Here is a 16,881-nt window from a genome sequence, read left to right as displayed (position 1 = left end):
AGCTTTGGAGGAAGGCGCTTTCTTTTCTTTCACAGATAAGAAACACTTTCAACAGAAAAATGTGATGAAAAGACTTAAGGCACAGCCAGATGTGCTTTTACTTTTCCCATAGTGATTGCAGAAAATATAAGTACATGTTTGTATTGAGCACTGATGGAGCAAAATAAGTTATAAAAGTGATTTGTAGTTTAACTAACAACAGGCACACAAGATTAGTACAAATACTTCAGCTAAAATAGTTTTTTTATGTCTAAGTAAAAACAATCACAGCAAAAGTTTGTGCTATTTTCTATTTATTTTGATAAATAACAGAATTCACGGTAACACTTTCTATGAACCCCATGCTTATCAACAGTTTCTCCAATATCAACAAATAAAATCCATAGTTAAAGCTAAGATCAACATAACCAATTACCCATTTCATCCCTCTCAGTTATATAATGAAAATTACTAACTCCAACAAATGAAGAATTAGCCATAGAACAATAAAGATTTAGCCTTCTCCCTCAACAGGACCTCTGGAAGGAAAACTGTAACCTATACACAAACCTCCAACTAATACAGTAAAAAATTATTCACAAGACTCACATCACCGAAAGAAAGAAGTTTATTATGGGCTTGAGGGACACTTTGTCCACAGTTCACTTTGGGGATTAGAGATGACTACTTTCATGCCACATGGATCTGTCAACTGCAGTTCACTTATTCTGGATATCAGTGACTACAAAACTCTCCGTTATCATGGGCTGTAAAATCCCTCCGTCACTCTGTTCTCTCAGTAACTTGACCCTCGACAGACTTGACCCCCAACAGACTTGAATTGACACCCGACAGACTTGATCCCCAACAGACTTGACCCAACTTGATCCCTGACAGACTTGACCCCCAATAGACTTGACCCAACCCACAACAGACTTGAGCCCCGACAGACTTGAACCCCAACAGACTTGACCCCAGACAGACCCCAGACAGATTTGACTTGAGCCCCAACAGACTTGACCCAGCCCAGACTTGAGCCCCGACAGACTTGACCCAACTTGACCCCTGACAGACTTGACCCCAGACAGACTTGACCCAGCCCAGACTTGAGCCCCGACAGACTTGACCCAACTTGACCCCTGACAGACTTGACTTGAGCCCCAATAGACTTGACCCGACCCCCAACAGACTAGAGCCCCGACAGACTTGAGCCCCGACAAACTTGACCCGACCGACTTGAGCCCCAACAGACTTGACCCGACCCCTGACAGACTTGACCCCAGTCAGACTTGATTTGAGCCCCAATAGACTTGACCCGACCCCCAACAGACTTGAACCGACCCCCGACAAACTTGAGCCCTGACAGACTTGACCCGACCCCCGACAGACTTGACCCCCGACCTAACTTGAGCCCCGACAGACTTGATTTGAGCCCCAATAGATTTGACCTGACCCCCAACAGACTTGACCCCTGACAGACTTGACCCCCGACAGACTTGACCCCCGACAGACTTAACTTGAGCCCCAACAGACTTGACCCAACTTGACCCCTGACAGACTTGACCCGACCCCGGACAAACTTGAACCCTGACAGACTTGACCCCCGACAGATTTGACACCCAATAGACTTGACCCCTGACAGACTTGACCCGACCCCCGACAGACTTGAGCCCCGACAGACTTGAACCGACCCCCGACAGACTTGACTTGAGCCCCAATAGACTTGACCCCCGACAGACTTGACCCGACCCTCGACAGACTTGACTTGAGCCCCAATAGACTTGACCTGACCCCCGACAGACTTGACCCGATCCTCGACAGACTTGACTTGAGCCCCAACAGACTTGACCCAACTTGACCCCTGACAGACTTGACCCCCAATAGACTTGACCCAACTTGACCCCCGAGAGACTTGACCCAACTTGACCCCCGACAGACTTGAGCCCCAATAGACTTGACCCAACTTGCCCCCCGACAGACTTGACTTGAGCCCCAATAGACTTGACCCTACTTGACCCCCGACAGACTTAACTTGAGCCCCAATAGACTTGACCCCCGACAGACTTGACCCAACTTGACCCCCAACAGACTTGACCCCGACCCCGACAGACTTGACTTGAGCCCCAACAGAAACTTAAAGGAATTGCCAGAAGGGCTTCACCAGGAGTCTATGGATTAATTTGAGTCAACATGGGAAACCTGACCCGGCCTGGACACGGAAAGGATTGACATATTGATAGCTTGACTTCAACAGACTTGACCTCAAAAGACTTGACTTACCAACAGCAGGTTACCGGGAACAATACTCAACAAGGACCAAGGCAAACATGAGGACTTAAATACAGAGACCAATGACTATAATAATTTTACATTTATATCTCTTTATCTGGGTCCTCAAAGCGCTTGTTTAATGACTAAATAAGACAAACCTGTGAACAATCACGACAATGAACCAATGACAACATGACACAAGAGATTACATGATCACAATGAAATCACATGACAAACCAGGAAACATGACAGTGAACATGACAAAATAACCAACCAAAAAACACTGTGACAATAAGCTATACTTCTTTTAATTTATAAAATCTCCATATTATTGCTATCGCTGTTGTTGTTGGTGATTGTGGTATTATTATTTAACTATTTGTCTTACGTCATTCTCTTCTCCTATAAAAATAAAATTTCACAAAACATTACTTACATTTTTTAATTTGTATAATTTATTTAATAAAACATTAATGGACGGCTGTTCTAGGTGTAGTCAATGGGTGCGACCAGCACGTCCTGTTGGTTTGGACAGTACAGACCCGGTTGTTTAATTGACTGGCCCGTCCCTAATACCACCTTTACCCCAATCCCTTCATGTTCACAATTAAGCTTTAGTTAAGAACACATTAATTAATAAATAACTATTTAGAATTAAGGGCATATTAGCCATTATTTACAGTGTATTAAAGGGGGGGTGAAATGCTGTTTCATGCATACTGATCTTTTTACACTGTTAAAGACTTGGAATCCCATACTAAACATGGACAAAGTTTCAAAAGTTAAGGTGGACGTTTAATGGGAGTATTTCTTTGTCAAAAATACTACTTCCGGTTAGTCATAAGTTTCGGCAAGTTTTTTGCGATCATGCGTCCCCTTTGACGTTAATGGGGGCGGAATTTCCTTGTATGGGCCTTACGGACAATTCTACCGGAAGAGCGTGAGAGAGAGAGAGAGAGGGAGAGAGCGAAAGCAACAGGCTATGCCCATCAAAGCGCTGGCTCGTAGGCTGCGCTGCACAGGTAATGTGCACAATTAACAATGACATCAAAAAGTGCGTTTTTGGTTGCCAGACCAAGACAGTCCTGCACAGATTCCCCCAAAACCCCGCGGTAAGGCAACAGTGGATGGAATTTGCTTTTCCGGATCAGCAACTGAGTTGCGCGAATGTTTATATCTGTTCGCTGCATTTCGGTGCCGACTGTTTCATAAACAAGGCCCAGCTCGACACAGGATTTTCCCAATCGCCTAATGCTGAAGGATGGAGCAGTCCCAACGTTAGAACCGCGGGCGGTGAGTTAGACTGCTTCAAATGTCTGTGTTATTGCCTATGCTCATCAAGTAGCCCAAACATGATCACGTATAGTTACTATATATATTATTACTATATATAGAAATTGATCAATGGAGCATGCGATGTGTAGTGCGTGTACATTTGTTTAGCTGGCCACTATATGTGTAACTTTATGTTTGTGTATTGTAAAAGCACTCCAAACAACAATACACAAAGAGTGGGGAAATATGTTGAACTAAATAAGCACGCTTCTTCATTCAAATGCGCTACTATTCCGTGTTGTCTACCACGCGTAAACACACACACACACACGTGCACAACTGCACTTCCCACATGTACACCTTCAAAGACAAAAATACGACGATATAATTCAAGTTTAAATATGTAAATAACACAAGCCGCTCAGCATATTATATAGTTAGTGTATAACTTGTACCACATAGAGACGTCCTGCTCTAGTCGTTTTTGCTGCTGCTTCTGTTCAACTGCAGCCTCTGGGTCTGATTCCGGATCATAGATGTATGGCTGTATCTGATTAAAAGCCATATTTTTAGTTTGAATAAAGTTTTTCCCGCTGTTAGGGATGACACAGCTTTACGACGCACTCAACACGGCGGCGCACACGTCACTATTTAGCTCCGCTCACACGATACGCCCCCACCTGCTCGGCTTTTTTCGGAAAGACTCGGAACAGCGCATCTTTCTTATATAATTATTAAAAAAATAAAGACTTTCGGAGATATGCAGGATGCAATGCTACTCTATAGGTACTCAAGATTGACATGACACTGACTGAAACTGAGTGTTTCACCCCCCCTTTAAACATTTGAAAGATACACATTTATGCTATAAATAAACAGAGAATAAGTTAAATAATTATTAACTGAATGTACAGTAAATTACTTTTAGCCATTTTTTTCTACTTAAGCCATGAGTGGTGCAATTATATTTTTGTGATTCACCATCTAATAAGTTAACTAAACAATAAGAAATATGTTTAATTAGTTTTGCCATGATAAATGGCTAAAATAGTAATAGAGACAATTTGACCCCTTGTTATATCTGTTATATCCTCATTAGTTGGCCCTGAGTATTCAACTTTATTGACCAAAATAAGCCAATAATCATAAAGGTAACGACCCCTGTTTAAGTTAGGTTCTTATTGTCTATTGGTTTGTTTAGTTATTCTAGTTTCAGAAGAAAATAATACAAACTAAATTTTTACTAACACAAAAAAATCTAATACATTCTACCAATTCTTCATTCTGTCTTCACAAACAAATGAATGAATCCTTTGCCCTAAGATGTGATTTGATTTGAAGATGTGCTAAGATTTGTTACTATTACGAATACCATGGAAGAGCCGCCCAAGAGGGCTTTCCTCTCCAGTAGGCCCATTGAATCACACGCAGTCTTTGAATGTGGCTGGATTCCATGCCAGTCTTCAGACTTCACTTTAATAAGCTGCCTGCAGTCAAAGAATAATGGGTTCTCTAAAAAGCTTTGTGATTTCCCGCTCGGAAATCTTGAGCCAGTTCCAGAATGTCATTCCATTAACAAATACATCAAACAAACTACAATCCACAATACAGAGTGCAGCTTAATTTGGTACTTTGCACACTTTACAAAAAACAATGACTTCACAAAAAATAATATAGTGAGAAAGAGCAAAGGGACGCTAATGCCCTTTCAACATTGCAAACATGTATGGATTCAAAGCTCCTGCATCAGCGGGTAAATCATCATAATCAATTGTCTGAGTTAACACCCATCATTGCATCGACTCTTGCTTGCTTTTTGTCCTGTCATGTTTTGTCCTTATTAGTTAATTACTGTGTCTCCCTCATTAGTTCCCTTATATAATCTCCCTGCTGTTCAGTTCTGGTCGGATCTCGTCCATGTATTGTTTGAGTTGCTGCCTGTTCATGTTTTTATGCCAGCTTCTCTCCGTCCAGCCCGCAGCCACTAAAAAAAACCTCATTGGACAAACTCAATTTAATTGAGGGCACACTCTAAAAACTTATACTATGATTTACTCAATTTTTTTGGTGAAACATTTTTACACTAAAGAAATTGAGTAAATTTTAAAGCAGTGAAATCAATTATAGACACCATATGAACTGAGTAAATGTAAGTAAAAAAATTAAGTAGATCTGAGTAACTACATTTGTTACATTAACAAATTCAATTGAGTAGAAAAAATTGGGTAAAAAGCATTTAAAAACCAATATTTATGACTAGTATAAACTGTTTTTATTTATGAGTATTACTAACTTGTATAGTATAACTTTAATTCCCTCTAAACCTTTGTAAAATACTCCACAGTCCACACAAACACACTTATACATGACATGGCCTTTATTGTCGACGAGTAACGTACAGCAATAACGTTACCGCATATATTACTGTTTTTACATGTAAAGAATAACAGTTATTTTACAACATTTAAACTCATGTAACAAACATTTTAGAAGTAAAAATTAAACATTTAAAAGTAATTCAAGTGTAATCAACCGGTCTGTTATCCCATTTCCACCGTATCAGCGCTGTTTCTCGAGCCTGAGATGGACAAAAGTTAGCGGTCTGCGGGTGGACTTTGAACTTGAGACTCCATAACCTGACAATAAACAAACAGTGCCCAGTAATAAGATTTTATCGTCCAAATTCATTATATTCATTATCTTTACGAATAAAGTTGTGTGTTTTGAGCAACACAGCAGGCGTTTCAAAGACCAACGCCACACGTTAACTTAAGGTGACTCACACTGTCCCTGTATGTTGTTTTGAATTAAATAAAATGCCTTTTAGCACAGTAATGATTATATAGATAAAACAAAACATACAAACCTGAATTTCACAGACGAAATGCCCCAATTCTGCGACGCTGAGAAGAAGAAACTGCTCTGGTGACTGAGGAGAATTCAAATATCCGCACTCACCAGGGTTGCCAGGTTTTCGCAACAAAACCAGCCCAATGGCCAATCAAAAATAGCCCAAAAGTAGCCCAATGGCCAATCCAACTAGCCCAAAACTAGCCCAATACCAAAAAATCTTAATATAACACTCCAATACATATTTTATGGTACTGTTATGCACTACACACCATTTATACTAAAAGATAACTGTATAAGTAATTATAAACAGTCTATTTTAATTAATAGACTTAATTAAAAATAATGTAAAATAAACATTGCAAGATATTCCTCATTAAATGTTAATTTACAGAAAATTATTCTGTGTATGACATTTATTTTTTAAATTATTATTTACCAGCAACAACCCTGGAGAGCACGCATTCGGTTACCATGGAAACGAAAACAGCCGGTGCGCGCAGCGCGCTGCAGCACACACACACATTAGCGAACAAGCCCAGCAGTGCCAATGTACCTCACAAAGTGTGCGCTTATCAGCACAGTTATGCTGATAAGATATTGCTTATGTCATCATCCTAGAATCCTTGTTATCATTGGTGGAATATGAATTGGCTAAAGTAAAATATTTATTTCAACACAACCATTTCAGCTAAATATAACTGATGCAATATGTTAAACCTTTAACCCGCGGCAAATGGTTAAAAGTAGCCCAATTCCGCGGGAAAACCGCGGACTTGGCAACACTGGCACTCACTCAACCGTCGAGCTGTCGTCGCGTCAGAGGGTGGGGGAGGGGTGCATTGTTTTAATCGAGTAAACTTACTCAATTTCTTCAGTGTGTGTTAAATATTAATAATCTTGATTTTCATTAAGTAATATTTGTGGTTCTTGAAACAGATCGGTTTAATTCTCCATTCTCAAATATTTTGAAATAAATTTCACAAATGTATTAAGTATATTTAAAATAAATAATTGGTTATTTGAATACTAAATTATTTTAGTGAAAAAAACTTTAAAACAACTATAAATTTTAGACAAAATTAACTGTTGGATTTTTAGTAAATTATTTTGGTATATGTTTAACTAAATCCATCAAGTAAATGACATTGAGAGATTTTATTAAGTTAATAAAGTTAATTATTACTGTGATATTTACTAAGCCACTGAATTATTTTTTAGAGTGCAGGTTTTCCATCCTATAAATATGTGTAGCCCCAACTCATAAACATCTAATTCATGCAATGAAATGTAATTGGGTTGGTCCAACTCAATTTTATCAAATACAGTTTAAATACTTAAGACTTTTTTGAATGTGTCAAACTTTCTTTGAAAAATTAAGAAAAGGCTTGTAACACCGAATATTAGAATTGGCTCACTGAGTGCCCACCGCCTAGCCCAGGCACATCACCCATAGTCCAAGACTGATTTCCCTGAAGCAGGGCTGAGCCTGGTCAGTATTGGGAGACCACCTGGGAAAACTAGGGATAGCTGCTGGTGTTAGTGAGGCCAGAAGGGGGCGCTCACCCTGTGATCTGGCATTGTCATGTTGGAAAATGCAAGGTCTGAAAGAGACAACGTCTGGATGGGCGCTACAATAATGCGCTCTCGACATTTGACAGGAAAATAACGCCATATTAGAGATGCAGCTTCTGAACTGAGCGCTGATAACAACTTGGGTTGTCCTTGTCCTCTTATCCGGATGACACTGCCACTCTGAGAGTCTCTTTTTATACCCAATCACATTGCCAATTAAACTAATAAGTTGCAAATTGGTCCTCCAGATGTTCCTTATGTATACATTTAACTTTTCTGGCCTCTTATACCTGTCCCAACTTTTTCTGGAATGTGAAATCCAAAAATCCAAAATGAGCCAATATTTGGCATGACATTTCAAAATGTCTTACTTTCAACATTTGATAAGTTATCTATATTCTATTGTGAACAAAATATAACTTTATGAGATTTGTAGATTATTGAATCTGTTTTATTCACAATTTGTAGTTTTTAAATAGTTCAGGTTTTCCAGAACAGGGGGCACCCTGTAAGCATTACAAAAGTAAATTTACTATTTTTTAACAGTATAGGCTACTCTTATTGTTTCTGTCAATTATAAGAGTAGCATATGCAATTTTAAATTAATGATAATAAAAAAATTCTTAGTACACGCAGTTCACTAAACACCTAGTGGTTGAAATATATAACTGCAAATTGACAAGTGGGCGTAAATGACATCTAGCTCCACCTCTGTGGACTTAATGGGTGGAGTTAAGTATGGCGTCAGAGGTCTAGCCCCGCCCACCAGCATGCAGAACGATGCTCGAATTCATGTTGCATGACAGGAACCAAGTTTAAGCTCCAACGCCACACAACACATGTATAAAAGGCGTATATGTCGTGTCATTTACAATTCAGATATACTAATATGTTTTAAAAATTCGGAAATGTAGTTTTATAGATTATTTTGAGAGATGTGGTTTAATACACGTGACAAATGCAGTCTGCTCTCCAATGAAAGGAAAGTTGCCACCGAGGAGGATTGTGGGTACTCACTTAAAGCTAAGTTTTACATGATTTATTGAAGAAAATAACTAATAATTCAGTTACAAATTGTTTAAACGTATATTGTGTATGTATGATAATGTACTTTAGCCCCAATAATAAGGGTTGCTTGAATTCAATCCATAATGTTTGTCATTTCTTCTTCATCAGACAATAAATAATGGAATGAATTAAAATTGGATAGACATTCAATCATTAAGTAGAAGGCTGTGTTTTTAGTCGTGTCTGTATTTATGTGGCCTGAGGAGTTTGTCGCGTTGTTCTAATCGTCAGTCGGCGTGGTGACGTCATCGCTCCTAACCGTCGCTGAGCTTCGTCGCGTCGCTGAGGGGGCGCCCGTTGAGCGCTGATATCCGTTAAGACTATACTTTCAGGGATCATTTCTATAGTTTTTAACTAAGAAGTGTGTTTCTAAAGTGTCGAGTCTCCTAAACCACGATGATGAGCGATAATGCAGTTCTCTGAGCGTGAATCGGGCAATAATCTGTGATTTTATCACGGAGACCTGTCATTGATGACCGTTCATTGACTCTAATAGAGTCCGTGAGGAGAACTGCATGATCCGAGTGGTTTCAGCAATTAAAACGTTAACAAACGACAGATTCAAAACCTCATATAGACCGTACTAATTAATTTATATCTATTAATGAATGACTAATTTACTTGAAGATATAAATAGAGAAATCATATACTCTTCTCATTAAATTAACACTCAAGTGTTCATTAAGTGAAGATGTAAACCCTCAGCCAGAAATTAAGTAAATGAATGCTCTCTACACAAACATTAATCAATTAATTTTAGTTAAAACTAAATCCCAGCCTCAGCACCTTCAGAAGTATTGGGTAGAAACCTATAACTTAAAGAACCATGAGAAAATTGCTAATTTTAAAGAAAAAAAACATCAGATGGGAGGCTTTTGCTCAATAAATCTTCACATTTACAAGCACATTAGGATACACTGTAAATTAATAAATAAATAAAAGTATATTAAAGGTAACACCTTAGAATATGGGTCATTGGTCATAATGTATTCGTTAACATGAACTAACAATGAGCAGTACATGTGTTACTGTAGCTTTGTTAATGTTAGTTAATAAAAATCCAGCTGTTCATGGTTTGTTCATGTAAGTTCACAGTACATTAACTAACAAGATTTTAATGTATTAATAAAAGTTGAAATGAACATAAATAAATGCTTTATAAGTGCAGTTCATCATTAGTTCTTGCTAACTAATGACCATTATTCTAAAGTGATTTTTTTCCCCTCTAAATTTAAATGCTCACAATCTTACTTAGAGTAAAAGTTTTCATTGGTGAGAAACAACATATTTACATGTATTACTAAGGCATTTAGGAGAAATATTAAAGTTTGGGGCGTTTAAATTAAATAAATACAATACTTTGATTATGATTCCAGGAAGACAACACATTGTGCAGTCACAGATGTCAGCCGATAGGTCGCGCTGAAGCTCAAACTACATAAAGGCAGAGGTCACCCAAAAATTCAACATTTACAGCAATTATATTTACTCACCCTCAAGTTGTTCCAACACTGTATGAGTTTATTTCTTCTGATGACCACAAAAAATTAATTTGAAGAATGTCGTTAACCTGAGAATTGACAATGACTTCCACAGTATTTTTCTCCAACTTTTTTTGTGTTCTACAGAAAAAAGAAACTAATATGTTTTAGAACAACATGACGGGGAAATAAAACATTTTGTGTGAACTATCCCTTTAACAAACCAGATACAGGACTAATGTAAGATTCCTAATGCAAAGCAATACATATAATTTAACTCCCTTTTTTCAGACAAAGATGAACAAGAAGTTGTTACTGTTAACACTTGTAATGTGATCCATGTCACACTGAAAACATGAATACAATAAAAAAGAAGGGAGAGACATTAAACTGCATACATTAGTGATATGATCCAGTGGTTTTAATATCGACAAAATATCCATCAGTTCAGTTTTTACTGCAGAAACAATCCTTGCGACGACTCTTAAAATAAACCAAAATAAAAGCTGCAGTCGAGCACTTTGAATCTTTCTGATTCACGTGACTTCAGTGAGACATTACATTATCTAATATAGATGATTTCATAACACTGTCAATGTTTATTGCTCATAAACTCTACAGCGAGTGTCTTCAGCTCTTCCTGAGGGTTTGTCACGTCTGTAGATGCTGTCGAGGTCAACATGTAACCTTTTCCAGGAGGGATGCCAGCGACGAGAGCTTTAGTCCAATCTTTGGTGTCCCGAAATGTCAGTAGGATTTCAAACACTGAAACACAACAGCACACGGTCAGTTATTAAACACTCGGGATGAGGAGGATCACGACTGCGGCGTGCAGAAAAGATGACCTTGGTTGATGGCTAAGATTTTGGAGTGGAAGTTTTTGGGGTTCGGTCTCTTCACCATGTACTCGTCGATAGGCAGACGTGCCATGCGAACGCCGAGCTCTTTCGCCCTCGTGTAGCTTATTTTCTTAAAGACAGCAGTGAGATCTTGTTTAGTTCAGATTTTTTGTACTGAAATCTTTCATGTATCATTAATAAATCCATACGTCTTACCTTTTGTATGGTTTCATCCACTAAACCCCCAAGGATATAAACTTTATCTTCCTCCACATATTCTAAAGCTAACAGGGGAGAGTCATGTCAAAATGTATGCAGAACGAAAAGAAAGAAGTCTCACTTATTGCAGCATTCACATGGGTTTTATCTGAGCTTTTGACTTAAAGGACTTCACTTTAAAATGATTAATGATGATTCATGTTTTACTCACCCCATCTTATCCAAGATATTCATATCTTTCTTTCTTCAGTGGAAAATAATTTTTTTTTTTTTGTGGAAAACATTGCAGAATTTTTGTAGAAAAAAAAAAAAACCCTCCAAAAAACGTAAAATTTCTTTTCCACTGAAGAAAGAAAGATATGAATATCTTGGATAAGATGGGGGTGAGTAAAACATCAGGAAATCTTAATTTTAAAGTAAACTAATCCTTTAATATAAAAATTATATAACTATAATTATATAAAAAAAAAAACTTTAAAAAAATGTATACCCAAAATATCATCTATTCAATGAGGCAGTTATTGTTTTCTGTAATTAAAATTAAGTAAATATGGAAATAAAATATAATAAGATGAAAAAACAAACTTTTATAATTATAATTTTAATGAAACGGTACATTAAAAGAGAAATTTGAAGCTAAATTAAAATAACACAAATATTAGTTAAGGAAGAAAACAAAATAAAAATTGAAATGTCTTGGCAGCTAACATAAATAAATAAATAAATAAATAAATAAATAAATAAATTTAGATTGAAGCACTAAAATGACTAAAACTGAAATAAAACAGCAAAACATGAAAAATTTATAAAAAATATAATTAATAATAATATTAATAATAATAATAAAAAAAACCCTAAACAAAAGTTAAAATGAAAATATAAATACATAAATAATAAAAGTTATTAAAAATATGAATAAATACTAATAATAGTGTATTAAAACATAGTATAAGGATGTGGGATCTTTGATGAAATGTAAAGTTGCATCATATTACATTACAATCATGTGCACAAAAAAAAGAAAAAAGAAAAGGAAAGAAAGAAAAATGCCAAGCCAAAAATGGTAAAATATTTAATGTTATTTTAAACGTCTTAGCCATTTTTAATCACTGGTCAGGAAATGAGCAATAATTTCACAAACACTGTAGCTACAGAAACAGCACGAAACAGCTTTCTCCCGAACTTGCAGTGGCTTCAAAAGATGAATGCGTAGTTGAAAAGTTTGTTTGAGTTTAATGTGAGACTAAATATTTATTACAATAGAGTTCACATCTTGACTCTGACCTGGTCAAAACATGTTCTGATGGGACTGTTCTCAAGACACTTCTTAGATGTCTTTGCAATTTGGAAAGGAGCATTGAAAAATAACATCTGAAAGTTCCTGGGAAGTTGTGGGAAGCAAGCCGTTCTGCAAAATCCTCATGTACTGTGAAGCATTAAAGGGGTACTTCAGCGCTGGAAAGATGAATCTGTATTTAAACTGGGTCATCAATGTAGTAGAAATGTGAAATTATTTTTGAATTTGGTGCTTTCCAGACTGAGAAAAGACAGAAAATGTATTTTTGTCTCATGGGGATGAAAGCCTACAATTCCCAGAATGCTTCGCTGCCCTGTGAGGCCATGAAGCACAATCATTTGATTATACTCCAGGGTTTCTGCTGATACAAAGCCATATGCTAATCGCTGAAGTAACCCTTTAAATGACTTCTGACAGAGAAGTAGCTCCAGCGGCTGAAGAGACGGCTCTTCCTTCACGCTTCACTGCGCTAGAGATGCTTTTATCAGATTTCTCCAGTCCGCAGACATTGCTCATGTTTTATTGTCATTCATCACTCCATATTCTGCTAAAATCGGCATTCTGTCTTTTATGTTTGATGCGACACCAATGGTTTTTTAAGTAGTGCATTTGCTTAAATTTGGTTAATTTCCTGACCAATAATTTGTGATTAAGACAATTAAAAGCTTGGCGCCCTATTTTAACGCTGATGGTCTGAAGCTCATGGTGCAGGTGTACATAGGCTTTGCCAAAATCCACTTTTTCTAGTTTAACGATGGAAAAAACGGTTGACGTTCTCTCTTAATGAGTCATGGGTGTGTTTTGGGTGTAATGTGCAATAAACCAATCAGAGTGTCGTCTCCCGTTTCCTTTAAAAGACATCTGCATCATGGCAGATTCACTATTTGCATGGAGGAATTTGTGAGTGGAAAAACTGAACGCTTCTCCAGACAGGAATGCTTTTATTTTTAATATTTTAAAATGTGTGTGGTGTTGCACGTCCTTGTGTGTGTAATAAGCAGAGTGTACGTTGTGTAGGTGCACATTACTAATGCACACTTAATATAACACAAAAAACACTGCACTATTGCCTTTAGACCCGGTTTTTGTTGGTCAATCTTTTTCAGTTTCTTAAAATAGCAGCACTCCAACTATGCGCCTGAACAAAATCCTGGTTTTCAGACCAGCACGCCCACGGGGGAACAAATGAGCGCGAGTGCATTTGCTATTTAAACAACGTGGAGCTGGATGGGAAAATGATCCCTGCATCGGCTCAAACTAGCAAAAAACACTTGCGTCGCATTGCACTAGTTGTGTGATAGGGCCCTTAGTGTTTAGTCATTTTGCGCATGGCCCATTTTTTTTGCCCAGTGGTGTGTATATTACATTTTGAAAAATATCACATTCAGAATAGTGCGCACCAATTAATCCTACACAATAAAACCAGGAGCGTGCATTAATATGAACCTTCACTTGCGTCTGGGGTTAAATATATCACATCTTCAGAGGGAAAGAGATGAAACCAGCTCTCCTCCGTCACATCAATCTGTGGGATACAGAGACGATAATGAAACTGTTACTGTATATCATTACTGTGTGTACTATTGAAGGTTAGGCGAGGATCGGTTTAGGAATCCTTTCTAACCAAATAATTCAGGAAGCCGTCATTCATCCGAACACACTCCATGTACAGAGGACTGTCCTCTCTGAATTCGGTCAGGAAGATGTGGAATGGCTGTAAGGCTTTCTTATTGGCTCCATAGAGGCGTCTGATCTGACCTGCAAGACGACTGATCTCCTACGAGATAAAACTCACGCTAGTAATCGCGGTCAGGCTTCAACCTGTCGAACTTGATGCATGTTGTGCTCGTGTGTAACCTGACTTTGGCTGACAGGCGGTCGGTCATGCTGAAGTCGACACACACACGCGGTCCTGCCGCTCTGGCCTCCTCCAGCTTCTCTTTGGTTATCGCTTTAATGACACGTTTACTCAGCTGCAGCTCATTCACATCTGCAGGACAGACAGACAGACAATCAATTAGAAAACACTCTTGAATACCGATAATAAGGCAATATCCTCCTGAGACCAAGGAATACGCTTTTTGCCTCTGTAGAGGATATTATATTTTAGCAAGTTTAACTTACAACAAACGGCTCAGTTTCACAGACAGGGATTAAGCCAGGATTAGGCCTTAACTCAATTATGGTACAGTCACGCCAAGTCACCTTTATGTATATAGAGCTTTTTACAATGGCAATCGTTTCTAAGCAGCTTCACAGTGTTAACAGGACGATAATGCAACAGAATTTGATTCGGTACAGCCGCTCTGGAGAAAACGGTGATGTTATCCAGCTCATTTCAATTACCATATAGTGTCAATGCTGGCAGATCGGCAATGCAGTTGAAATGTTAGTGTTCCCAACTGAACAAGCCAAAAGCGACAGTGGCAAGGAACCAAAACTCCTTCAGGGGCAGAATGGAGAAAAAAACCTTGGGAGAAATCAGGCTCAGTCGGGGTGCCAGTGATTATAATTCTGGCAAAATTACAGGTCTTAGACAATGCGCACAAAAACCCTGTTGCTCCTGATGACACACTGATGTCTTAAAACACGAACCGGTCGGTTTTTGTGAGAAACAACAGTATTTATGTTTTTTTTTATACCTCATATCCAGTCGGATCTCATCTAGTGTTCCCATCGGCTATTACTTCTGTCTGATAAGGTCAAACTGATGCGATCATAGATATATATATATATATATATATAGATTAGTCATTAGTGCCTGCACGGATCGGTCGAATGAGGAATCTACATAACATATATCTATGATCTCATCAGTTTGACCTTTTCAGACGGAAGTTACAGCCGATGGGAAAACTTGATGAGACTCGCATTGAACTTTACTGAACCGTACCACTCGGAGGAAAGGAGTCATTTATTAGTTTTCATAAACATGCTTTAGACAAAAACATTACAGGTGTGTATCTTGAGACAGAACAATGACATCAACAAATTTTAAGACATGCCAGAGCAAGTTGCTTTCAGTTAAAACAGCCCAAACATGCATTTTAGTCTGGGGTCATAGATAGCTGAAAATCATCAAGTTTGGTTAAAAAGCTTAAAACCTAAAAATTGATTGGTGAATAAAAACAAACAAAAATCGACAGATGACATAGAATAACAAAATATATAATAAATATATATATTTCTCCAAAAAATGTCTTTATTCAATTTGTTTCTTATGATTTAAACAATGTAATGTTTTTCTGGTTCTCAGGATAGTTTGGGGTCAGTATGATTACATTTTCTTTTTTGAAATAAGTATTTTCTGTTCACCAAGGCTGCATGTATTAATAAAAAATAAAGTAAAAGCAATTGTTAAATATTATTACTCATCAACACAGCTATTTTCTATATGAATATATAGTAAAATTTAATTTATTCCTGTGATCGAAGCTGTATTTTAAGTGTCACATGATCCTTCAGAAATTATTATAATGTGACCCTGGACAAAAAAAAAAAAAAAAAAAGGTAAAATGTAAAAAATAAAAAAGTATATATATTAAATGGAGATCTATATATCAGTATAGCTCAATAAATAAGCTTTTCATTGCTAGGATAGGACAATAAATTTATAAATACTGAGAAAATGACCTTTAAAGTTGTCCAAATAAAGTCCTAAGCAATGCATATTACTACTACTACTAATACACACACACAGAGAGAGAGAGAGAGAGAGAGATAGATAGAGAGAGAGAGAGAGAGAGAGAGAGAGAGAGAGAGAGAGAGAGAGAGAGAGAGAGAGAGAGAGAGAGAGAGAGAGAGAGAGAGAGAGAGAGAGAGAGAGATTTACAAAATGTCTCTCTCAGTTGTTATCGCAGAATAAACCCCTTCAGAGTGACGCTCCGCTTCGCGTCGGGGTCCTGATCACTCTGTCTGGGTTTATTCTGCGATAACAACCGGCTGGGTGGACATTATCCCTTACATATAGACAGGTGTGTGGCTTTCCTAATCAAGTCCAATCAGTATAATCAAACACATCTGGACT

General features: G+C 37.6%; 1 protein-coding gene and 1 non-coding gene across 2 annotated transcripts in view; one reads left to right on the top strand and one right to left on the bottom strand.

Annotated features, from left to right (window-relative positions):
• The first annotated feature begins 9,334 nt into the window (after positions 1-9,334).
• Positions 9,335-9,547, top strand: LOC137088918 (small nucleolar RNA U3). The gene has a single exon (XR_010907607.1). It is a non-coding gene; the product is annotated as a small nucleolar RNA U3 (small nucleolar RNA).
• A 1,049-nt stretch (positions 9,548-10,596) lies between these two features.
• Positions 10,597-16,881, bottom strand: part of trmt10b (tRNA methyltransferase 10B) — an 8,734-nt gene continuing 2,449 nt past the window's right edge. The window contains exons 3-8 of the mRNA XM_067447127.1: positions 14,717-14,844; positions 14,479-14,631; positions 14,301-14,379; positions 11,555-11,622; positions 11,345-11,468; positions 10,597-11,264 (exon numbers count right to left, since the gene is read on the bottom strand). Coding sequence (XP_067303228.1) covers positions 11,092-11,264; positions 11,345-11,468; positions 11,555-11,622; positions 14,301-14,379; positions 14,479-14,631; positions 14,717-14,844 — 725 coding nt within the window. The 3' untranslated portion in view covers positions 10,597-11,091. The remainder of the gene's footprint in view (positions 11,265-11,344; positions 11,469-11,554; positions 11,623-14,300; positions 14,380-14,478; positions 14,632-14,716; positions 14,845-16,881) is intronic.

Source organism: Pseudorasbora parva, chromosome 1 (assembly GCF_024679245.1).
Source record: "Pseudorasbora parva isolate DD20220531a chromosome 1, ASM2467924v1, whole genome shotgun sequence".
Classification (NCBI taxonomy): domain Eukaryota; kingdom Metazoa; phylum Chordata; class Actinopteri; order Cypriniformes; family Gobionidae; genus Pseudorasbora; species Pseudorasbora parva.
The sequence above is the reverse complement of the archived record's forward strand: the minus strand, read 5'-3'. Positions and strand labels throughout refer to the sequence as shown.